The sequence below is a fragment of the Geotrypetes seraphini genome, chromosome 6, assembly GCF_902459505.1.
Source record: "Geotrypetes seraphini chromosome 6, aGeoSer1.1, whole genome shotgun sequence".
Lineage (NCBI taxonomy): Eukaryota > Metazoa > Chordata > Amphibia > Gymnophiona > Dermophiidae > Geotrypetes > Geotrypetes seraphini.
In genome coordinates, this window is record NC_047089.1 from 16281986 (window position 1) to 16307227 (window position 25242).

General features: G+C 42.8%; 2 protein-coding genes across 8 annotated transcripts in view; one reads left to right on the plus strand and one right to left on the minus strand.

Annotated features, from left to right (window-relative positions):
• RSF1 (remodeling and spacing factor 1) overlaps positions 1 to 2238 on the minus strand; it is a 210792-nt gene extending 208554 nt beyond the window's left edge. The window contains exon 1 of one of the 3 annotated variants that reach the window (XM_033947834.1): positions 1767 to 2238. In XM_033947834.1, coding sequence (XP_033803725.1) covers positions 1767 to 1932 — 166 coding nt within the window. In that variant the 5' untranslated portion in view covers positions 1933 to 2238. The remainder of the gene's footprint in view (positions 1 to 1766) is intronic. The other 2 variants (XM_033947833.1, XM_033947835.1) reach the window with 2 other exon arrangements.
• On the plus strand, positions 2019 to 25067 carry AAMDC (adipogenesis associated Mth938 domain containing). Of its 5 annotated transcripts, none has more exons than XM_033947844.1 (4): positions 2019 to 2142; positions 12996 to 13141; positions 19374 to 19469; positions 24882 to 25067. In XM_033947844.1, exons 2-4 carry the CDS (start codon positions 13010 to 13012, stop codon positions 25020 to 25022), a joined length of 369 nt encoding a protein of 122 aa, XP_033803735.1. In that variant the 5' UTR covers positions 2019 to 2142; positions 12996 to 13009; the 3' UTR covers positions 25023 to 25067. The 5 variants fall into 5 exon arrangements, with proteins under 5 accessions (XP_033803735.1, XP_033803736.1, XP_033803733.1 ...); XM_033947845.1 differs by having other exon boundaries at positions 2048 to 2156; XM_033947842.1 differs by having other exon boundaries at positions 2069 to 2201.
• The last annotated feature ends 175 nt before the right edge of the window (positions 25068 to 25242 follow it).

Genomic DNA, 25242 nt, shown 5'->3' on the forward strand with positions numbered 1-25242 from the left:
ATTCCAGATTTTAATTACACATTGTGAGAATAAATATTTTCTCTGGTTTATTTTAAATTTACTACTTAGTTGCTTCATCACATGCCCCTTAGTCCTAGTATTTTTGGAAAGAGCGAACAAGCTATTCACATCTATCTTTTCCACTCCACTAAGTATTTTATAGACCTCTATCATATCACCCCCAAGCCATCAGCAAATAAAGACCATAAGAACAGCCATACTGGGTCAGATCAATGGTCCATTCAGCCCAGCATCCTGTTACCCAATAGTGGCCAATCCAGGTTACAAGTACCTAGCAGAAACCCAAATAGTAGCAACATTCCATGCTACCGATCTCGGCTTCCCCCATCTCTACCTCAATAGCAGACTATGGACTTTTCTTCCAGGAAGGTGTCCAGACCTTTAAACCCGACTACACTAACCACATCCTCCAGCAGCAAGTTTCAACATGAAAAAAAATGTATGTCCTCCTATTTGTTACAAAAGTATTTCTATGTATGGTGCATACATTTACCCAACAAAATTAACTCAAACATATTGTATGATGCAATATAACATACCTGATATTGATCTTTCCTTGCCATTTTGAGGGCACAGACCATAGAAGTCTGCTCAGTATTAGTTTTGTTTCCCAACTACTGGAGATTTGACATATCTTAGCCTGTGACCTAATAATGTTTTAGTCACACTAGACTGTATTACTCTTTTGAATTAGTTTTGACATCCTATGAACCAGAACAGGCTGAAAGACCTACAAAGTATTTTATGCAAACAATAACTCAAGGTTTACTTTAAGGTCCATCAGTATATGAAAATTAATTACAATAATGCATAAATATAAAGTCATTACTCAAATTTACAGTACTATTCAGTGCTTTACTAAGCAGCTACTCGATCTTAGCTCCCCAATCTTGCGTCTTTCCTATGGTATTACACAAAAATTACCGAAACAGAAAAACATGACGTTAGACATACCACAAATAAATATAGAAATCAAGTATGGAGTGGGATTTCGTGGTTTGTTTTGTTTTAAATAGATCATTTAACAAGCATTGCACACACAAAAAATGTCAAGGTTCCTTTGCCCTGTATATCAAGCATGTCCTCGCCCCAGCGTCCCTCACTATAAGGCGCACAAAGACGCTCAGCGACCAGCACACTTTATTTTTGGTTTTCACCAACCTGCCAAACACCTCCAAAGCGCAACAGATGCCCCTCCTGCCCCCCCCATCCCTCCCCCGTACAAAACGCAGAAGGAGCAGAACAAAGCGAAGATTGCGCCCAGCCCCTGGCCTCCCCTGCCCCCTTCCCCGGGCATCCACGGGGGCACAAGTGTAGGAAGTCTCCCCGGGGAAGGCTGCGAGCATGCGCCCTGCGCTGCCCCGCGCGCGCTCTTGCCGATGTGCGGCGCGAGAGACCCCCCCCCCCCCCACCTGAGGAAAATAAATAAAAAATAAATGAGGCACGAAGATGAAGCAGGAACCCAATGAAGGGCCATTAAGGGCCGGCCAATAGCTGAGAAACAGAAAGAAACCGAGAGAGAGAGAGAGAAATCGATGGGCTGAGTCGAGGAGAGGGAGCCACAAAGCCGGCCTCCCCCTCCCTCCGAGCCAACCCGGCGGCTCCACACGGGCAAGCGAGGAGGACCCCCCCCTCCCCCCCCCACAGGGCGAAAGCAGAGAGGATGCTGAGCCCTTCTTCCTCCCCCGCCGCGGCGGGCCCGACCCCCCCCTCTCTCTCTCTCCTCCCCCCCCACCCCCGTTCACCTGCACTGCTCTCCTGCAGCACCCGCTCCAGTTCCGGGAAGGTGAGCTCGGGCAGGTCCAGCAGCGCGCCGTAGCGGTCCAGGAACGAGCAGACCACGGCGAAGTCCGGCCACGAACCGGGCAACTGAGCGGCGGCGGTGGCGGCGGCTGCCGAAGCAACCGCCATCTTGGAACTGGAGGAGTGTTGGGGGGGGGAAGGGAGGGGGGCGCTGCTGAGCCGCTTCGGGCTCTTCGGGGAGGACTCCGCCGCCGTCCCACAATGCACTCGGCGGGCACGCGGCGCGCGCTCTCTCTCTCGCTCGTCTGCCGAGCTCGTAGCGCGGGACGAGGAGGCGAAAAGTGACGTAACGCAGGGCGAGACGGGACGGAGCGACCGGTGCGTGCGACGAAGTTACGTAATGTCGCCGCGCTGCTATTTTGTGCATAAAATGCGCAGTTAAGAGAATAAAACAACTTGAGCTACTGGTGGTCTGGGGGGGGGGAGGGCGGAGTCTGATCATGTAAATAGCGTTGCCTCGTGTTGTTTATCTTATGCACGTTACTGAGGCTTATCTTGGGAACTATCGGGGCTTTGCTTGATCAGCTGCTCTGACGTACTTCCGGTTTACTAAAAAGCTACAGGCTAGAGCTAGAGTTAAAGTGTGGCGAGCTTCCGCTGTGTGAGTAGACGGGGGGGGGGGGCGACTGAATTGCTAAGTGTGTCAAAGGGTGGTGGGAATTGGCATGAGTGACACTTAGCTTGCAATGGGTAATTACAGGCTCTTGAGAACTTTGGGTTTGAGTTGGCAAACCCTGGAGTTTAGCAGACATTTGTTACTTTGTTTTTAATTAATTAATTTCGATTTCTATCCCGTGGTCCCCAAAGAGCCCAGCATATAGTTAACAGGTTACAATTTACACTAGATTAGCCATAATTTCACTACATGTTTCCGATACAAGTTTTTTTTCTTTTTTTAGTTCAATCTGTTTCTCGAAACTAAAACCTTACTCTTCAAAAAATACATAAAACCTATTTAACCCGACCAGTTCCTTCCCAATCTCCACCCACCACACTCTCTACCCCTTTCAAATCTAAAATGTTTCTAACTTCCCAGCATGTATCACCTCAAGTTCGACAATTCTTAAGAAAATTCTTATGACATCCATTCTGGACTTGCCCTTTGGTGCAAACCTTTTGGAAGCAGGTTCACCAACATATATTACATTACATTACATTAGAGATTTCTATTCCGCCATTACCTTGCGGTTCAAGGCGGATTACAAAAGATATAAAGAATGGGGGTTACAAAAGATATAAAGAATGGGGGTTACAATGGAAGAATAATAGACATTTCTAGCGATGTACAGAGTAGATCATTTGAAGAGAGTTGTAAAGATTCGATCCATTGTCATTTCTAGAGTTGTTGAGAGTAAGTGTTGTTAAGAGTAAGAGATTTTAAGAGTAGGTGTGGTTAGGACTGTTTCAGGGCTTTCTTGAAGAGTATAGTTTTTATTTCTTTTCTGAAAATCTTGTAGTGGAATTATGGCTATACCCTTTCTCCTGCCCTGTTGTTTGCCTTGGGGTCTCTGCCACGCAGGACTCCGAGGGGTTTTGGGGGCTTTTTGGAGAGAGTAATCTTATTGGGGAATAACATTGTTGGATAACATCGGACCCACCAACTTTAACTCATTGGCGTACTCTTATGTTTACAACAAGCCTCTATGGAGCGCCTTTGTGGTGCCACTCAGGACACTGCTCCAGACTGTAAGTTTTCTGTTATTTGGGGAGCCTTTTTGGCGCACATTGACCCCGAAGGCTCGTAGTCACTTATTGAACCCTTGATTGTATGCCCTTTTGAACTCTGGACAATTGAATCTGTTACCTTTGTATTGGGATGAGTGGGGGTGGGTGGAAGGGATGGTCCAATTTAGTGATTGTCTATATCTGGTGTTATTGCTGTTTTTACTGTTCTTGTTGATTGAAAAATTTAATAAAATATATTAAAAAAAAAAAAAAGAAAATTCTTATGTAAAGTTACAATTCTTGTAACCTCCTGATAAATCTTATGTAATCCGCCTTGAACCACAAGGTAATGGCAGAATAGAAATCACTAATGTAATGTAATATTTCAAATATACAAAGAACAGTAAACAGAACTATCAGGAGAATCAAACCATAATCAAATTAACTAGATACAGTTTACTGGTTATAATTTACCCAGGTTATTCTACAGTGCAAGTTGTATCTTAATTGACAGTCAGTTTATAGGTTGGATTTGCTTTCCTGAGGTGACACATAACAGGTTCTGGCACCAATGTACATGTCTTTGTAGTCCATCAGTCAAGGGCAGGAGTTAGGGTGATGAGGTATGTTTTTAGTGCTTTCCTAAAGTTGAGAGTCCTTTAAGGGATCGGATCTGCAGGGCCATTCAATTCCAAGAGTGTGTTAGCATTAACCTCTTAGCTCTGACTTGCTCACTGGCAAAAGTTCAGCAGGATAGAAGTATGTAACCTGCCTTGAACTACAACTGAAAAAGCATAAGTTAAATCCCAAATCCTTCTACTATATAAAACAGGGCTTTATAGAGAGAAAATTCTGACAAAATTGCACAGCATAATTGATTAAAAATGTAGCAGCAAAGAATTACAGAGAATCTTAAGAACTGTAAAAGGGGTACTGTGTTGATCTAGTCCAAGGGTCTCAAAGTCCCTCCTCGAGGGCCGCAATCCAGTTGGGTTTTCAGGATTTCCCCAATGAGTATGCATGAGATCTATGTGCATGCACTGCTTTCAATGCATATTCATTGGGGAAATCCTGAAAACCCGACTGGATTGCGGCCCTCGAGGAGGGACTTTGAGATCCCTGATCTAGTCAGTGTAACAAGATTGATAGAGACAGGTGGCACCTCATAGACTAACCAATTTATTGAGGCAAGAGCTTTTGAGGACTAGAGGCCACTTGCTAAGATGCATGAAGTGAAGTTTCAAAGATTGAATAAAAACATAAAAAATAGCCATTAGTCGATCCAGCCCAGTAGCCCGTCCTCAAGATGGACAATCCAGGTCACCAGCACCTGACAAAAACCCAAATAATAACATTTCTTGATCATGATTCAGGGCAAGCAGTGGCTTTCCCCATGTCTTTCTCCTCCAGGATTTTGTCCAAACCTTTCTTAAAACCAGCTACATTAACTGTTCTTACCACAACTTCTGGCAAAGCATTCTAGAGCTTAACTATTGTTCGAGTGAAAAAATATTTCCTCCTATTGGTTTTAAAAGTATTTCTCTGGTAACTTCATCAAGTGTCCCCTAGATGGGTACATATATATTTATCTCCCGAACTTTATGTATCTGGTGAAGTGAACTCTGGTTCTCAAATGTGTATGTTTCAGTAAACTAGTCTATAGGTGCCACTCCTGCCTCTGTAAATCTAAATTTGTAAGGATACTTATCTAATAGAAGTAATTATCTAGGTGTAAGGAATTGGAATCTTCACAGGTGGAGCTTTTTAAGAGAAGGTCAGGTAAAATTGTTGAGGAGAGATATTTAGGAGCCGCAGAGGGAATTCACTTGTAGGTCAGTACGAGAAGTTTGAACTGTATGCGGAAACAGACAGGGAACCAGTAAAGTGGCTTGAAGAGAGGGATAACGTGAGCATAATGACCCTGGCGGAATACGAGGCTTGCAGAAGCATTCTGAACAGTTTGAAGAGGAGAGTGATGGCTCTCATTTCTCCCAACACTCCACCCCGAGAACTCTGTTCATTGGATAAGTTTCTCTTGTTGGTACCCTTCTCCTCTACTGCCAACTCACGACTCTATCCCTTCCACCTTGCTGAACTGTACATCTGCCTGCCTGACTCGGTTCACCAGATTCCCTCTCTGGCAGGCTTCAAATCCAGGTTGAAGACTCACATTTAAAGTCCTAACTCTACCAACCACCAACCTACCTGTAAACGACCAATATCTGTGTCATTCCCTTTAAAGCAGTGGTCTCAAACTTGCAGACCGGGGGCCACATGCGGCCCCGCCAGGTACTATTTTGAGGCCCTCAGAATGTTTATTATAATCCGCAAAAGTAAAATAAAATCCTAAAACCGTTTCTTGATCACATGTCTCTTTAGCCATAAATGACAATATTATTAAGTCTTAGCCAAAAGGAAAGATTTATAAACTATAAAGAGTTTTAAAAAATTAAAACTCTTTATAGTTTATAAATCTTTCCTTTTGGCTAAAACAGAATCACAAGATACAAATAAGGAGTTAATGTTATTAAAACAAAATCAAGATATGTTGGTAAAAGATAATATATTACTCAGGAAGAAGTTGGAAATGCAGGAGAATAATGGTCGAATAAATAACTTGAGATTTATAAATTTTCCAAAGATCCTATCAACTTCTCCCAGAGAAATGGTGAAAAGATATTTTATGGAAATTTTGGAAATTCCTGAAAATTCCTTACCTCCTCTTACAAGAGTGTATTACTTACCTGCTAAGCCCCAATTTAAAGAAGAAAATATGGAGGAACCCCGGGAGAGGTCATTGGACATTTCTGCAATACTGGAACAATCAGATAGAGAGTTGGCGGTTCTGGCTACTCTCTTGTTGTCTGTGGCTTTGGCTCCAGACAAAGATTGGATATTAAAACTTTTCTTTAAAAATAGGTCTAAAGACTTCCTGGGGCAACATATTCAGATTTTCCCTGATGTCTCTAGAGAGACTCAAAAAAGAAGGAAAGAATTTTTAATTTTAAAATCTGGAGTGACTCAAATAGGGGGTAGTTTTTTCTTGAGATATCCATGTAAATGTGTAGTTAGATATTTATCATTGAAATATATATTTACAGAGCCATCTCAATTGATTAGTTTTCTCTCAATGAAACGTCTTGAAAAAGGAATAACAACGTAATAACGCCTATGAGAAATTAGCTCCCTGCACTTTAGTTAGACAAGGATTTTTCTTGCTTAATTAATTTGAAGTATATAAGTTCTGCTCTTAATAATGGATCCAATAATATTGAGGACTAGTGTGAGAACAGCTAGATTGGTATTTCCTTGTAGTAAATATTAATTTTGGAATTATAGTTTAATATGTAGTTTGATCTCACTTTTCTGTACAAGATGTATATGCTTGGTAATATTGTAAAATGTTATAAATAAAATAAATAAAAAAAAAAAAAAAAGAGTTTTACCTCATGAAAAATTGTCATTTCTTTAATAAGACATTAACTATTTTTTTCTGTGGCCCTCCAAGTCCCTACAATTCCAAAATGTGGCCCTGCAAAGGGTTGGAGTTTGAGACCATTATCCTTTGTAGACTATTGTACTATTGTTGCAATCTGTTTCTATATTTTTCTGCCTTTTCAATCCCCTCCCCCTTTTTACAAAACCATAGCACGGTTTTTAGTGCCAGTCGCTGCGGTAACAGCTTCGACGCTCATAAGAATTCTATGAGCCTGAGAGCTGTTAACCACCATGGACAGCACTAGAAAACGCACTATGGTTTTTTAAAAGGGGGGGGAATGCATGCATCAAGTGCCAATTTTATAATGGCATCTGTGCACCAAGATACCATTATAGAATTTTATTTATTTTTATTTTATTAGGTATATGCAGCCTATCGGGGTTATCTAAGCAGTTTACATTCAAGTGCTCAAACATTTTTCCCGCTCTATCCTGGTGGGCTCAAGATCTATCGTACCTGGGGCAATGGGGGGATTAAGTGACTTGCCCAGGGTCAGAAGGGGCTGAGGCCGTAGCTTTAACCACTGTGCCACACTCTCACACTGTGTAAAATGGAGACATATCCATGCTCTGACCATGTGTGCAGTTACACACTTTTACAAAAGAGTGTTAACAGATTTAAGGCATGCCCATTGATTACCTAATAGGTATTACCTATGGACTATATGGCACTTAGCATACACTAATTAATTAGTGTGCATTCAATCCATTAGCACACCTTAATAAAAGAACCTCTAAGGCACCTCTATGCTATGGGGTTCATAATAAAACATTTTTAAAAAGTCTAAAAAGTGTCCTAAATGGCTACTTGGACAATCAAAAAGCCTGATCGTCCAAGTACCCATAACCAAAGCTGGTTTTTAGATGTATCTAAAAACAGCTTAGGCTTTTCCCCTGCCTCTAAACGCACAGAGAGAAAAGAGGCGTGTATAGAGGAGGGGAAAGGGTGGGCGGGAGTGGGCCGACCTACACCTGGGCGTACAACAGGTATAACCAAAACCGTAGGCAGGTTGCCTAGTCAGCACTTATACCTTTTTGACTTAGACGAAGTCAAACTAGGTCTAAGTGCTGAAAAAGGGGCCGCTGAGCTACTCGTGGCTGCTGCAATCAGCTCAGTGGCCCCAGCAACCTGCCTACCCCTCTACCGCAAGCATCACGGCAGGAGAGATGCCTCGTCTCCCCTACCTCAATGCCATCACTTCGCTGCCCGAACTGCCGCGACCCACGGAAGGAGAGATGCTCTATCTCTCCTGCCACGGGTCACGGCAGTTCGGGTAGAGGAATGATGGCATTGCGGTAGGGGAAATGAGGCATCTCTCCTGCCGCGATGCTTCACCCCCCCCCCCCCACACACACACACAATATCAGGGCAAGAGGGAGCCCAAGCCGCCTTGCCCTGGTGACCCCCCCCCCCCGGCTGAGTATGAGCTGGCCAGGAGGGAGCCCAAGCCCCCCTGGCCCCGGCAACCCCCCCCTCCGACTATCTGGCCAGGAGGGAGCCCAAGCCCTCCTGGCCCCGGCGACCCCCCCCCCCTTCTCCGACTCTATCTGACCAGGAGGGAGCCCAAGTCCTCCTGGCCCCGGCGACCCCCCCTCCCCCCCCCCCCCGCCGAGTACGAGCTGGCCAGGAGGGAGCCCAAGCCCTCCTGGCCCCGGCGACCCCCCTAACCCCCATCCCCCACTACAATACGGGCAGGAGGGATCCCAGGCCCTCCTGCCCTTGGCACAACCCCCCTCCCCCCAACAACCGAACCCCCGAACCCTCCTTCGCCTAAAAGCCCTTGTGTTGGACGTTTTGGGCTTATGCGTTTTTTTGGTTCATTATGGGGTATAAGTATAGACGTCATGGGGGTGTACTTGTAGACGTAGTGGTTGGCTGGGCGTTTAAACAGATGAAGGTAGAGGCAGGCCATAATCAAAACAAGGACGTTTGTTTTGGTTATGGACACTTTCCCTGCTTCTGCTTTCCACGTTTAAGGCCTTAGGCCAAAAAGGGACTTAGACGTTTTTTTTTTTATTATGCCCCTCCACGTTATAGAATGGCAGATAGTTCAGTTATGCCTGTGCCAATTTTCTCAACACTTACACGCTCAAGGGATGTGTAAAACTGTAGGTTATTGAAATGTCCTGTTTGTCTTTTATTTAAAAGTAAAAGTCCATGATAAGTTCAGGACAATTCCCCCCCCCCCCCCCCCGACTTAATACACTTATGACTAGCTTCCATGAATTGTGTTTTCTTGAATATGTCTTCGTTAGCACCCCCCTTTCTCCTCCCATCTAAGGGTGATCTCAATTAGAATGCCTCCTTTCTTCAGTTTCCTAGGCAGCAGACAGCTGCGTGCCCTACCTTAAGCTGGTGGGAACACCATGCCTCTATTGTGCCGTCTCCTCACCATGCCCCGTCTGAGTGGAGCTGAAACATTTTGAGAGAGCCCCGTGTAAGAGGATACTTTTATTCTGGAGGTGACATTTGAGGTTGAAGACTCAAATTCCTTCTTGGCAGCTGGAGGAGAATCTCTGCAGTCTAAGAGAGAGAGTGCATGTGTTTGCCTTTTTTATAAGGGGGAAAAGGAGGAGGAAGGACAGGTATTGCCTGATGGCTCTGGAATCACGGCATTCATTCGAGCATTATTAAGGTTTGGAAGTGCCCAACTGTTAGGTCAGTTTAGTAGGTGAACTGCTTGGATGATGATGATGCTGGAAAGGTGGGAAAGTATAAATTTGTATTTCCAGCTAAACTTTCTGCCACTGACCTCTTGTTTAAAACACTACTTCCGGTGCTACTATTATTAATTATTTCTATAGCGTTACCAGAAGTCCGCAGCACTGTACAAAGTCACGCAGAAGACAGTCCCTGCTCAAAAGAGTTTACAATCTAAACAGACAAACAGGATGCCAGGGGGGGAATGGTTAATCTGCTGGCTAGGGCAGTGTGGAGTAGGGTTATGGATTAAAAGCTACATCAAAAAGGTGGCTTTTCAGTCTACTTTTAAACAAGGGAAGGGGCGTGACAGACAAACTCAGGTAGTTTATTTCAGGAATACGGGGCAGCTAGATGAAAGGAACAAAGGCCTAGATTCACTAAACTCACCTTTGCTGGGCAATCCATGGCCGAGTCTTCCCGGGCGACCGATTCACAACGCGTCATGCAAATTGCAATGACCCCATAGCAATCATAAGAACATAAGAAATGCCATCTCCGGATCAGACCTTCGGTCCATCAAATCCGGCGATCCGCACACGCGGAGGCCCTGCCAGGTGTACACCTGTCGTAATTTATAGTCCACCATATCCTTACATGCCTCTCTTAAGGAGATATGCATCTAGTTTGCTCTTGAAGCCTAGGACGGTCGATTCCGCAATAATCTCCTCTGGGAGGGCATTCCAGGTGTCAACCACTCTCTGAGTGAAGCAGAACTTCCTGACATTAGTCCTGAACCTGTCCCCCCTTAGCTTCATTACATGTCCTCTAGTCCGTGTCAAATTGGACAATGTAAATAATCTTCTCTGCTCTATTTTGTCGATTCCTTTCAGTATTTTGAAGGTCTCGATCATATCTCCACGCAGTCTCCTTTTCTCAAGGGAGAATAATCCTAGTGTTATAAGTCTGTCCTCGTATTCCAGTTTCTCCATACCCTTCACCCTCCATACCCTGACACATGCGCAGACCATCTGCTTTGCTTGTAGATGGTCTGCGCATGCGCTTGCTCTCCGTGGCATAAACGGTTTGCGGGAAAAAAAATTCTCCATCTGGGACAGTGCTCTCTTACATTCGGGTGCATAGGTAGAGGTTAGACATCAATAAATATACAATTTTTGGTGCAATTCTCTTGATGCTTTGAATACAAACTATCTTCAACCTTACATTTACAGAACATGCTTTAAAACCGTGGGCTCGAAGGGCTGCAGAGAGCAGGACACTTTTGGCACAAGGGAGATGTTTTATTTCAGGGCTGGGATTTCAGGAGGGCAGAGAGACGGTCGGAAAGGACGTGAGCGACTGGTCCTCTTTTTTGATTGGCCATCCCAGTCGGTGTTCCTTCTTCTATTTAGTGAATCATTGCATTCCTACTTTGTATGCCATATCCCCTCATTTGCATATGCGCATCAGGAGGAAGGTTAGTGAATTGGGTCAGGGTCGCAAAGTGGTTGCAAATTGGTCGGGACACGATCGGTAAGCTTTGTGAATCTAGGTCAAAGTCTGGAATTGGCAGTTTAAGGGAAGCTGCAGGACATTAGCTTAATAAGGCTAAAAATGAGCAAAAAAAACATCCCTTGGGAGGGTTGGTTAGGACTACTCCTTACCATCTATCTGAAACCATTTTTAGTTTGAATTCTGTTTAATTGATTTCCCCAGGCACATACCAAAACAAGATATAAAACACAGAAAACTAGGTATTATACATACCAACAAAAGATCTCACTGTATGCAAAATAGCCTTACTGGGTCAGAGCTAGTATCAAGCCCAGTAGCCCGTTCTCACTGTGGCCAATCCAGGTCCCTAGTACCTGGCCAGAACCCAAGGAGTAGCAACATTCCAGCATCTCAAAGAATACCAAGATTCCGGAACCCCAATGAGAGCAGCATTCCAGAGCTGAGATTGTGATGTCATAATGCCTCATTCCACAGTGCCTCAAAGCCAACCTCATCAGTGATGTCTCAATGGCTTGATTGTCCTATACTTGTCACACGTAACAACATAAGAACAGCCATATTGGATCAGACCAAATGTCCATCAAGCCCAGTAGCCCGTTCTCATGGTGGTCAATCCAGATCCTTAGTACCTGACCAAAACCCAGAGTAGCAACATTCTAGAACTCCAAAGAGTAGCAGGGTTCTGGAATCCCAACGAGTAGCAACATTCCATGCTACTGATCACTCTGATCTGGTATCTTCCTTCTTTCTCCTCCCCTTCCCTGGTTGGGATTGGTATTTGATATACTGCTTGAACAAGGAGTATAAAGCAGTTTGCAATCAGGTACTTATCACGCTTATCACTATCATGCTTTTTTGAACTCTGTCACTGTTTTCCTGGAATGCGCTCCAGAAAGAGGTGGTGAAGTGGAAAACGGTGACAAGAGTTCAAAAAACGTGGGATGAACACAGAGGATCTCAAATCAGAAAATAATGGTAAATATTGAAGAACTAAGGCCAGTACTGGGCAGACTTGCAAGGTCTGTGTCCGTATATGGCCGTTTGGTTGCGAATGGGCTGGGGAGGGCTTTGACGGAGTGAGCTGGAGTGAGCTTTGATGGAGACTTCAGTAGATGGAGCCTAAGCACAGTACTGGGCAGAGCTCTGGGTTTCTGGCCCAGAAATATCTAAGAAAAAGGGCAATTTAAATGAAATCAGTAATTTAAAGAGAGGGTACGGTTGGGTAAACTGGATGGACCATTCGGGTCTTTATCTGCCATCATCTACTATGTTACTATATTAGAAACTCTCACAGTTTAAGAGCAAGAAAACCAAGTGAAACTGAAAGCTGGCACTTTGCTTGGCAGCTACACCATCCAGCAGACTCTAAATTTAGACGTCTTTTATGGGGAGATGCCTGTGGATCCCGGTTGCCTACACTGATTAGAACCCTTTCTGCACCAGTAGTATTTCGATTTCTTATCCTCACCATCTGCCTCTCAAGTTCACGGATCATAGTGGTTCACGGATCACAGCCTCTTTGTAGCCTGCAACAAGCCAGCTTTTTAAGCAGCCTTTAGGTGTTAGTGGGACGCAATGTCTGAGGTCCCATGTGCTCTGTAGTGCTCTTACTCCCCCCCCCCCATCCCAGGAACAGAAGTCAGATGACAGAATAAGAGTTGCCTCTCATATGGGGGTACTTTCTTAGTGCTGTAGAGACATCAAAATGCTTTAGATACTACTTTTGGGGGGAGGGGGGTGTTAAAGCAAAATAAAGATTTTTATAGCAACTTTGGCTTATTTTATTTGAAATGGTTCAATGTTGCTTCCTAGAGAAATGGTGTACAAATGCATTGTTTCTGTTTTACTTTAGATTTGGCTGTAAATATGTCGTCTCCCGGAATCGCTAAACTTTCCTGGGGCAGCATGAGAGTGGAAGGCTGTTCTCAGGTCTACAAGGACTGCAAGGTGTGGCCAGGTGGGAGCCGGACCTGGGACTGGAGAGAAACTGGAACAAATGTAAGCTTTACTCACTGCCTAGAGCTGCTGCGTAACAAAACGTCAGCACCATGCCCTGCTGTGACGAATCAGAAAATGTATCTGTTACCATGGGAGTGATCGTGCGTTTCGCAGTAAGGGCCTTTTTGGGGGTTTTCAAACTGTGTGGCATATAAAATGTGGTGTATATAGGTAGGGGAGGCTAAGGACAGAAGGCAGAAAGTGGAAGTAATGTTAATTGCTTATTAAAGATTTGTAGTCTTGGTAGTGAGCAAAAAGCTGACTATTACTTAGCTATAATAATTAAGAACATAATCTTTCTTTCTAGTGCAATGTGTCCAGTAGTCCTGAATGCAAGGGACGTATCAGAGCAGTCCCCTGAGTCTAGGGCGGGCCTACTAAAACTGGCCTGAAAGTGGCATCTTTCCTGGCTGTTATGTCTACTGTATAAAACCTGGTAAAAGTAGGTTGCAAACTAAAAAAACACCATGAACACCTTCTCTCACATCAAGCAGCATTATGGGGTAAAGATCTAGAACAACTGCTCTTGCCCACCACTTACGAGGTATTCAGGAAGCGCCTCAAAACTCACCTATTTCTGAAATATCTAGACAGTTGACCCTTTCCTCTCTTTCCCCTCTATAACGGTTCCCTTGTCCCATCCCCCTCTTGTTGACCAATCCCTTAACTTCTCTCAACTTGTACTTCATTAACTTTTTGTAAACCGCATAGAACTTAACGGTACTGCGGTATATAAACTGTTATTTATTATTATTATTAATTATCCAAATATGGATGCCTTTGGATGCCTGCCTTACAGAGGTGCGCTGCTACCACTACCATGAACTTAATAAAGGTGTAAGGCACCATTGCTAGGCTAAAGGGGAGCACAGAGAACTGAAAATGCTCTTCCTGTGGGCTGGAAAAATGGGAATGTAGACTTAGGCTTTCGTCAGATTACATTACATTATTGATTTTTATTCCGCCATTACCTTGCGGTTCAAGGCGGATTACAGAAGAGGATTTCTGGACATGTCCAGAGGTGTTAGAGTAGAGTGGGTTGTTTCAGAGGATTGAAATGTTTCATAAGGTGTTAGTTATTCTTCATGGATTTCTTGAATAGCTGGGTTTTTATTTCTTTTTGGAAAGTTTTGTAGTCTGGGCTTGCGATTAGTAGATTGGAGAGTTGGTGGTCTAGTTTTGCTGCCTGTGTGGCTAGAAGGCCATCATATAGTTTTTTTCTTTTGATGTTTCTGATTGGATTGAAGGAAGCAAGAAATTCTCCCAGCATCACTGCTGCTATGACTGACCAAATGGTCTCCATGTGGAAGTGCAGCACTTTCAGTGCAACATTGATTGACTTGAGGTCCAGAATTGGCCTCCAATCATCTGAGTCTTTCTTTGGCACAATGAAGTATATGGAATATCTGCCCAAGCCCGATTCTTCAACTAGGACTGGCTCTATGGCACCATTGCCTGAACTCTGAGGGCTCTCTCCTGCCAGCTGATCGGAGAATCTACAAAAAGGTCCATAAGGAAGGCACAGAACTCTATTTTGTATCCTTCTGCCATCACGTTTCTAAGTTTATAATTTCTAGGACTTAATGGTCTGTGCCAATCTGACTGACCAATAGGCCAATAGCCTGCTCATATCTAGGGGAGCTTAGCCCTGTCCTGGAATCATTATGCTTTCTTGGAGGCTGGAAAGGGGCAAGAGCTAGAGGCTTGCTGTCTTCTGTCCCCCGCTGAACCTCTGCCATGACCCCTAAAAGGATCTCTGCATCACTTGGCCTCTCTCATTAGACTAGAATCTTCAAGTGCCTCAGCTGGCTATCCAGCGCAAACCTAGCAGGATAACAGGGGTAAGAAGACCTGAGGAGTCCATCCCTATTGAATTTAAGTAAAATCGAGGGATTTTGAGGCAGATGGAAATATTAGAAAAAATGATTTTATTTTTTTTTAAATCCAAGATGGCCACCGCCAGCAAAATTGTACCAAGAATGACCCGTGAGGACTCCCTGAAGCACAAAAAATGCAGGGAAAGGGGTTTTAGAAGTGAGGGACCTTGTATCTGGCTGCAGAAACCTTAAAATTTAACTTTTAAAGACACTCCCCCTCCAATTTTCCACATAGGCCATAATAGTCTTACTCATTGTGCCATGTGCCTGCCTGCTTCAACTTAAGAGTACAGCTGAGACAAATGGAAAAGAACTCTGCCTCACAGGTTCACCATGCGAACTTGGTCTTTGGACTGCCAGTTGGACCAATGTTGGACTAAGCCAGAAAACCTCATGCCATGAAGGGGGAGAGGACCACACAGGAGGCTCACTATTAAGTCTGGTCAAGCAGGAACGGAGCCAAACAGCCCGCTCTCAAGCTCCTGATAAATCAGGGATACGAGCAGCTATGCAAGGGACGGCACCTGAGCTCCAAAAAATACAAATGGAGGCTGGCCAGCTAGATGTCCATGAGGTCTGATCCTTCTAGCAGCAGACTTCTGCAATGTGAATTTGTGTCTTTTCACAGGCAGAAGTCCCACAGAGCAGAAACCTTTCTGATAAACTTTCTTGCAGAAAAAAAAAACTGAGGGGGCAGGAGCAGCTGCCTGGGAAGGAGGCAGAGATGAAAAGATGCATAACCCTAGTGTTCAGGAGTACTAGGCACACTGCATTAGAAATTGTGTGGTATACCTTTAACAGAACAGACCTTTGTTATCGGGGACCGTCCCTATGCCCCTCCTTATATTTGGTTATGAGGACTATTGCCTGCTTTGGTACAAACTGAAGGGGAGTAGCACACTCCACTGGGGAAGGAGGAGGAATTGAAAACTGTGATTGATACCTTCTGCACAGCATGTGGGTTTGGTTTCACTACCCGCATGTCCAGAAAGATAATTGAGGTAAGAACCTAATCTTTCTTTTCTAGTTTAGGGATGACCAGCATTTTCTGTTCAGTTTATAAGCCAAAAATAGCCAAATGTCCTAGAAGGCAGCAATGATACTTGGAGAAAGGGGTACTTGTGAGAAAAGTAGAGTTAGGGTTCATGGTGAAAGGCACTAGTGGAATTAAAATGCTAGACTGTATCTATGGCATTTTAGTTGATTTATTAAATAGATTTATTCTTTGCCGTCTCTGACCCTTATTGTGTTCAGTTTATTATCCCATAGTAGTGCTTCCCAAATTTATCCCAGTTGTGATTCAATTTTAATAGGGGGAAAAAAAAAAAAATCACATCTAGTCCTTTGCATCTGGTTCATGCAAACTTGCGGCATTAGCTGACGATGCTAGTGCTGTCTTTTTTTCTTCTTGAGGCCAACAAAAAGGGGAAAAGGAAATTCCACACCACAAAGTCTAGAGGCAAAACCCAACTCTATGTAGATGAATAAAAAGCTGTTTATTAAACAATCCAATAATTGCTTTGCAACTTTCCTCAACGCTAGATGATGTGAAATGGTATATTAGGACCCAGCATTGTCCATGGTTTGGCAATTCTTGCCTTAATGGAGTCTATATACCCAAAGGTTGCTTCAGCAACACATTGAACTTAAGAACATAAGCAATGCCTCTGCCGGGTCAGACCTGAGGTCCATCGTGCCCAGCAGTCCGCTCACACGGCGGCCCAACAGGTCCAGGACCTGTGCAGTAATCCTCTATCTGTACCCCTCTATCCCCTTTTCCAGCAGGAAATTGTCCAATCCCTTCTTGAACCCCAGTACCGTACTCTGCCCTATTACGCCCTCTGGAAGCGCATTCCAGGTGTCCACCACACGTTGAGTAAAGAACTTCCTAGCATTCATTTTGAATCTGTCCCCTTTCAACTTTTCCGATAGCCCTCTTGTTCTTTTATTATTCGAAAGTTTGAAGACTCTGTCCCTCTCTACTATGTTTGCGTTTTTCAGCAGAAGACACAGGGGTCCTTTAAGGCGTGCTAAGCTGATTTATAACATAACATAACTTTGTTCTTCTATACTGCTATAATCAGACGACTTCTAGGCGGTTCACACTGAAGAGAGCTGGACAGTCAGCGAATTACAAAATGCAAATAGTGAAAGTACAACATATTACTCAAGAAATAGAATAAAATTATTAGAGATAAATCTGTCAAACAATACAGTTAGCGCACGCTAAACACTAACGTGCCCCTTATATTCTATGGACGCGTTAGCGTTTAGCGCACGCTAAATCAGCTAGCGCGCCTTAGTAAAAGAGGGGGACATTTAAAAAAAAAAAAATTGCTGTTAGTCACTGCAATGCTCCTTTTTAAATGAGGATCTTCTAAGTGCTGGGGATCCATCTTACCTTCAATTCTTTATTTAATTTTATAATTTGACATAATAAACAGTCAATTCAAATAAATATTCCAATACCAATCTCAGCAATTGTTAACAAAATAATCAAAAAGATACATTTAAATGGGAAAAGGAAACAAAACAATAATCAATACAAAAAGGAAAATTTTTCTTCACAATTCTAAATATACTGGATTGAAAAATTAGACCTCAATAAAGGGGGAGAAAGCTACATTCGCTGAATTTGCAATCAAACATTACTAAGAAAATACAGATGGTATTGAGTGGAGGCAAGGAACCTAATTAAACTAAGCAGGTTGTAACGACAATTCTCTCAAGAATATTAAATTTTATCGCAGAGATAAATTTTATCAACTGCTGAGGTTCAAAATAAACATGTCTATTCCCCTGATAGACCATCACACATTTACAAGGGTATCTGAGTAAGAACGTAGCACCCAACTGTAAGACCCTCAGTCTCAAAATGAGAAACTGTTTTCTTCTCTTTTGGGTCATCCTTGACACATCAGGATACATTCTCACAGTTTTTGTCATAAATGGTATATCCTTAAACTTGAAAAACAGCTTAAGCATACATTCTCTGTCAGAGTCTATAGCAAACTGTACTAGCAGCGTTGCAGTTGCCGGTAACTCGTTATCCGACCTCTCAAGAAAATTTGTCAGATCCAAACTATCAGCAGACAAATTCTGCTGGCCTGGTTCCTGAACAGGTAATCTAGTTGGTAAATAATATATTTTAGTGAGGGGTGGATAAGAGGTTTCAGGAACTTTCAAAATCTCTTTCAGGTATTTCTTAAACATATCTTGTGGAGAAATAAGTGATAGTTTTGGAAAGTTTATAATCCGAAGATTACATCATTTCAACTTTAAAATTAAGATTTCCACTGTCCCTAACCCACACCGAGGCCTGGGACTCCACAGATTTTATTCTGGTCTCATGACCATCCACTTTTGCTTCCACACTAGATAAGTCTATTTTTCAGTTCCAAATTTTCAGAAACAACAGTAGTATATCGTGTAGTAAGTTGCTGCATTTGAGATCCTAAAGAGAGTTGTAAAGTAGATATTGCTTCCCATAATGTTTCCATAGTGAATACTTTGGGTCTCTGCATAGGTGTTAATTCAAACCCCATACCCTCTGTTACAGATAAGTTACCTAAAGCCTCAGCTGGAGATATATTCAGTTTCAGGAAATCCTGAGGAATTTGCCGTTCCAATTTCTCCGAGTGCACAGATGTCTGATTTGGCTTCCCTTCTCCGTTTACCGAGACATCTCCCGAACTCGGTTGTGCTGGTGAAGGAACACCCTGGGACGCTCCGACCTCCATATGCTGGTCTAACGCCCCCGGGCGACTCGGAGGACTCCGCTCCTCCGGAGACAACGATGTTGCTTCGAGGGAGAGAACTGACGCTTCAGCCGGCGAGTCTCTCCCCACCGAAGAAAACTCCGGATGACTCGTTCCGGCCCCACGCTGGAGAAAAACATCCATCGAGCCCGCAGCTGTTGCCAAAGATTCCTCCGGGAAAACCCGGAGCTTAGACTTGCGTTTAACCATTGGTAATGGTAAAAACTAACAGCTCCAATGCCTCCGAGAATGCTTAACGCCAGCTACTCGCAGCCATCTTGCTAAGCCACGCCCCGATCCATCTTTACTCTGCTTGGGACACTCCCTGTGGATCTGGCGTAAGTCCTCAGTCACCAACGGCTGCCAGCAGCAATAAAAAGAAAAACGCAAACCCTAATATCTTCTTGAGCCCTTGTAGATCTAGTAGTAGCATCCCCTCGACCTACACAAACTATGCTCATGGTCACAAGCCCAAATGAAGAAGTTGTGACCCCATTTAGGGTCATGATCCAAAGTTTGGAAACCACGGTTCTAAAGGGCATGTGCTAGATAACTCGTGCACAATTAAGATTAATAAAGTTTGACTTTCCACCTTAGCACCATCCAGGCGTGCAGCCAGCAGACCTTGAAGAAATTATCGGAAAAGGGGTGAAGACACTGGTGATTGGTCGTGGAATGGATGAAGCCCTCCAAGTAAGTTTGCATGCTTAGTGGAATGAATAATAATAATAATTTATTTTCTTGTATACCGCCCCACCAACAGTTCTAGACGGTTCACAACAAAGAAACTGAAACGTTTCAGCAGAATATACAATTTAAAAAACACACTTCTACATACATCAGTCAAATGCAGAAATAGCTAAGATGCAATTTCAACTTGTTGCTATCATTAAAACATAAGTTAAAAATAATTATAAAACACCATCGTTTTGGGGTTTTCCCAAGAATCTCCTACACAAAGGACAACACGCATACCAGGCAACACAAACCAGTTTGCGTATTTCATCCTTGTACTATGCTTGTTTCTCTTGTTGACTCTTTAATAAAAATGATATAGCAAAAAAAAAACAAAAAACAACAAAACAAAACACCATCGTAATATTTGTTTAATAATTTCCTTAATGTAAAGTAAGAATAGGCTTGAGCAATTAACGGGCTCACCCAGGAGTTCATCTTCCCTGCCTGGTACTCCATTGTCCTGTCCAAAAAAAGGCTTATAACAACAGACCCTTGGGGTAGGGAAGATGAACATACCTGAGTTTCTGGTACATTTCATTGAATAAGATACCAAATAAGAGGGTGATAATCCAAAAAGTGCCTTATAACAAATACACCCAAACGTAAAAAACACTCTGGCCCCAAATGGCAACCAGTGCAGTTTCGCATAAAAAGGACTAACATGATCATATTTTTTAAGACCGAAAATCAAACGGACTGCAATATTCTTAACTAACTTTTTTTTTTTAAGTCTTTATTCATTTTTAAAACTTTCAATAAGTGTAACATAAGATACAATCATTTTTATTTAACATCACTTAATATACTATCAAAGTATAACTCACATCAAATATCCCCCCTTCCTTATACCCAACAATTGTTCTTAAGCATAAGAAATCATAAAGTATTCCCACCCTGGACGTGTATGAACAAAAGGGAAACAATATTATTCATTCTGTACAGTATTTTGTTAATGGCTCCCAATCATCCCTAATTTCTTAAAATGTCCCTGCTGTATGGCTATTGCCCGCTCCATTTTAAAGATTTGGCATAACAAATTCCACCAAAAATTATAATTAAGCCGATCCCAATTTTTCCAGATTTTCATAATTTGCTGTATGGCAACCCCTGTCATGATGAGCAAAAATTTATTATTATTGGAAGAGATTTGACTCTTAGCTCTCTTGGAAGTACTAAATAACAGTGACGTACGATAATGCCACCGGATTTTCCAGTAGATTATTCACTTGGCCCCAAATGGATTTCCAAAAACTAAGTATCAACAGACAACAGAGTCTTAATAAAGTCTTATTTGGTAGCCCTAAATAAACAATAATCCAAGGTAGACAACACAGTAGACTGGACCAGCAACTGAAAGGACTCCGTATCAAAAAAACTTCTTAATGGTTCTCAATTTCCACAATATTGCATAACTTTTTTTAATTAGCAAGTCTGTATGAAGGCCTTGCTAGCCTGAAAAGCTATTGTACTACATGTTTGTCAGCAGTTCCGCAGTATGAATGTCAATTAACTGGTCAGCTGCTCTTACTGGACAACAATTACTCAGTATCAAAATACTGTCTAACTTCAACCACATCAATTAAAGTAATGTAGCAATAGAACAATACAGTGTTCCCCTGCGAATTGCGGACTCGCTCATTCGCGGTCTGCTCTGACTGCCTCTTCCTGTAGTAAAGTTGGGCTACACCAATCAGCTGCGTGTCAAAGCAGCTCCTGATTGGCGTAGCCCGACTTTACTACAAGAATCAAGTAGCCTAACACAATTGGACTGCAGTCCTCATTGGACCCATTGCTAGATATAGTCTTGTTCTTCATTTTCTGCTTTGATATAAAGATAAGAAACAATTAATCAATCATTCTTATCAAGCAAAAAAATGTAATGAACTTATCTTTAGTTACACGTCTTCCAAAGAGCCCCGTTTCACTACTTCATCAGGGAATTGAGGTGTGACAAATTAACGTACTGTGCTAAATTAGGTCTTTGAACTTTACTCTGTGCTGTAATGATGAATCACTTATACATCTTCTCACCAACTCCTGGTCGTCATCAATCAAAAACCTCACGTCACTTCTTCCTATCCTCCCCTCCCCCAAAGGAGTCTGATACAAACACATATTTAACTTTCTATTCACCTACCTTAGCACTAAGATCTGGAACAATCACCCAGGATTCATCAAGACAGAACCAAACTACCTCAAATTTTGGAAGAAACTAAAGTCACTCCTCTTTGAAAGCATACACTCTGGTACTATGGTACCTCAACAAACCACTTCACATTTCAAATTCTAGCCACCAAAGACTCCACTCACCACAATATCCCAGATATCACAATCTCTGACAGTACCTTACAGTTATGCACTATACTGTATATCTAATGATGATTTTGTGCTTCTTAATATCGTTACCTTGACTTCCACATAGCGTCTCCTCTCCCTTCTCTCTTGATTCCTATTCCAATTGTGATTCTCTAAATCAGGGATGAGGAATGACAGCCGCAATCCAGTCAAGTTTTCAGGATTGAGACCTATTTGCCTGCCCTGCCTCCATTATATTCAAATAGATCTCGTGCAGATTCATTGGGGAAATTCTGAAAACCTGACTGGATTGCGGCTTTCGTTGCCCACCCCTGTAAGTTGCCTTGAACCTAGTCAGGCTTTAGATCAACCCAGAAACTGCAGGTTAGATTGTTTCACTTTCTATATATTTTTCCTAATGCAGTAATCTAGTTCAGGAATATACTGTATATTTTTGAGAGAGAAAAATTCAAATTGTAGGGTTACCTCAGTAACGGTGATATAAATTCCTTCTGCTATCAGGTACTCTGAAGTAATACTGTTGAGTCATTCCATGTCAAGTAGTCCACATTGTCCACATGTCAAGTAGTCCACACATGTCAAGTAGTCCACATGTCAAGTAGTCCCCACTCGACCATCTCGGAAATTGATGAAGTATTTTCAGGGATCTCAAATGAAGATATCCAAAGTTTTGGGGGCAAGGTTTCAATTAGGTCCAGAGTTAGGGACCCTTAAAATTTAGATCACTTTTTGTATCTATGGAAGATGTCGAGTTGGGACCCTCCTTGAAATTGAACCAGTTGACATGGAATTATCCTGTTCCCTGTTAACAAAAAAAGTCCAATACCAAAATCTACCAATTTGTGGGTTGCTTTATGCCTAATTAGGTTTAAGGTGGCGTACAAATCAAGACAGAAAGTATAGAAGAGTAAAAAAGGAGGAGACAGTAAGCAGGAGGAGGAGAGGGAGTTGAATCTTCTACAAATATACAGATTGAGATCTTTAAGTCTGTCACATACGCCTTATGATGAAGACCACATACCATTTTAGTAGCCTTCCTCTAGACCAGCGGTCTCAAACCATTTGCAGGGCCACATTTTGGATTTGTAGGTACTTAGAGAGCCGCAGAAAAATTAGTTAATGTCTTATTAAAGAAATGACAATTTTGCATGAGGTAAAACTCTTTATAGTTTATAAATCTTTTCTTTAACTGTTAAAGGGAAGATTTATAAATATAAAGTTTTACCTATGCAAAATTGTAATTTCTTTAATAAGACATTAACTACTTTTTCTACAGCCTTCCACATACCCTATTTTTTTTTCTGCGGCCCTCACAGTTAAAGTTTAATATCTTTCCTTTCTCAGAATTGACACATTTCAATCACTGTATTGAAAATAAAATATTTTCCCTATCTTTGTTGTCTGCTGACTTCATTTTTCTGTGTTTTTAACTATGTTTCCAAGGCCTTCTTGTCCTTCGATTGTTTTTCTCTGTCTTCACGTTCTGCCTTGCATCCATCTTTGGCAATAACATTCAATTTTTCCCTTTATTCTGCTTTCTTCTCAAAATCTACATTTCCATGTCTTGCTTCCCATCTCTCTCTCCTTCCCCTCCAGTGTAACATTTCTTTTTTCCTTCCTCCTTTCTGCCCCCTGCAGTCCATCTTCCTTACCTTCCTCCTTTCTGGCCCCCCTCCCAGTCCAACATTTCTCCCTCCTTTCCACCAGTCCAGCATTTTTTTCTCTTCCTCCTGCAAGCTTCTCCTCTGATCCTCCTTCCCTCAACCAAACATCTCTCTCTTTCCCTCCATGAGTCCAACTTTCCACTCTCTGCCCTCTCCCCTTCCCCAGTGTAATAGTTCTCCTTCCCTCCTTTCTGTCCTTCCCATCCATCTTGTCCTCTCCATGGGTCCAACACTTTCTGCCTCCTGCATGCTCTCTCTCTGTCCTTGCCTCTTCCCTCAGTGGCATCCCTCCTTTGTACCCCCTAACCCAATATCCTCTCTCCCCATGCACCATCTCACCCTCCCTCCAGTGTGTAGCACCTTTCCTTTCCCTCCCTTTCTGCCAGGTCCAGCAGTACCTCTTCTCCCTTCCTTTTACCTCCCCCTTGTCCAGCAGTACCCCTTCTCCCTTCCTTGTTCCCATTGTCCAGCAGTACCCCTTGTCCAGTAGTACCCCTTCTCCCTGCCCTGTTCCCATTGTCCAGCAGTACCCCTTATCTCTTCCTCCCCTTGTCCAGCAGTACCTTGTGCACACTGGACAGGAAGAGAAGCTCCGGCGTCAGCTGACTAGCAATTTCCTGCTGCCATCACTTATGCCTGGACTCCTGCCTTCGCATGTCCGGCAGATACGCAAAGGCAGGAGTCCCGGCATTCGCGATGGCAGCAGGCAGTTGCCCAGTTTGCGAATTCGGGTACTAGACTGTGGGCCACAAAATAGCAACATCGGCCCGTGGGCAGCGAGTTTGAGACCACTGCTCTAGACCAACTCCATCTTTTTTATATCTTTTTGAAGGTGTGGCCTCCAGAATTGTACACAATATTCTAAATGAGGTCACACCAAAGTCTTATACTGGGGCATCAATACCTCCTTTTTCCGACTGGCCATATCTCTCCCTATGCACCCTAGCATCCTTCTAGCTTTTGCCGTCACTTTTTCAACCTGTTTGCTCACCTTAAGATCATTACATACAATCGCACCCAAATCCTGCTCTTCAGTCGTGCACATAAGTTCTTCACCCACTAATCTGTACTGTTCCCTCGGGTTTTTGCAGCCCAAATGCATGACCTTGCATTTCTTAGCATTAAATTTTAGCTGCCAAATTTGACCATTCTTCATGCTTCGCCAGGTCTTTCTTCATGTTTTATTCTTATTTCAATTGCTGATGCTACAGTATATTCTGTGAATTAATGTTCTATGGTTAGAAAATAGTATCAAATTAAAAATGAGAAATGTATTTATTATGTTTGCATTTTTCAGCCTTGATATTTTATTGTACATTATTTTAATTTTATATAAGCAAGTTTAAATAATGTTGGAAAACTAATTGTTCTGTTAATTGCTGTACAGGTTCCCTCCTCTACATTGGATTATGTCAAAAAGAAAGGGATTGACGTGCTTGTGCTGCAAACTGAGAAGGCAGTGAAGGAGTACAATACCCTTGCAGCTCAAGGGGTTAAAGTAGGAGGGGTCTTCCATTCAACATGCTAATGAAGCCAGTGCTAATGCTACAGTGAATAAAAATGGATCATTATATCTGCTTTGTCCTTTCTTATGTATTCTTCACAATTGCATGAGGTATGGTGTCAACATTAGAGCCATCAAAAAGATAGGCTGAAATAAAACAAATACATACAATTCTATTATCCTCTATAATAAAACCCTAAGCGCGCATGTTTCCTGCGACCGTGGTGTCTAGATCCGTGCCGAA

Excerpts from the sequence above, each read along its gene's own strand:
- AAMDC (XM_033947841.1), top strand. The coding sequence starts at position 3,468 with ATGGAGCGCCTTTGTGGTGCCACTCAGGACACTGCTCCAGACT. Across the intron at positions 13,142-19,373 it reads GGAGAGAAACTGGAACAAAT|CACCATCCAGGCGTGCAGCC; the intron begins GTAAGCTTTACT and ends TTTCCACCTTAG. Across the intron at positions 19,470-24,881 it reads GAATGGATGAAGCCCTCCAA|GTTCCCTCCTCTACATTGGA; the intron begins GTAAGTTTGCAT and ends ATTGCTGTACAG.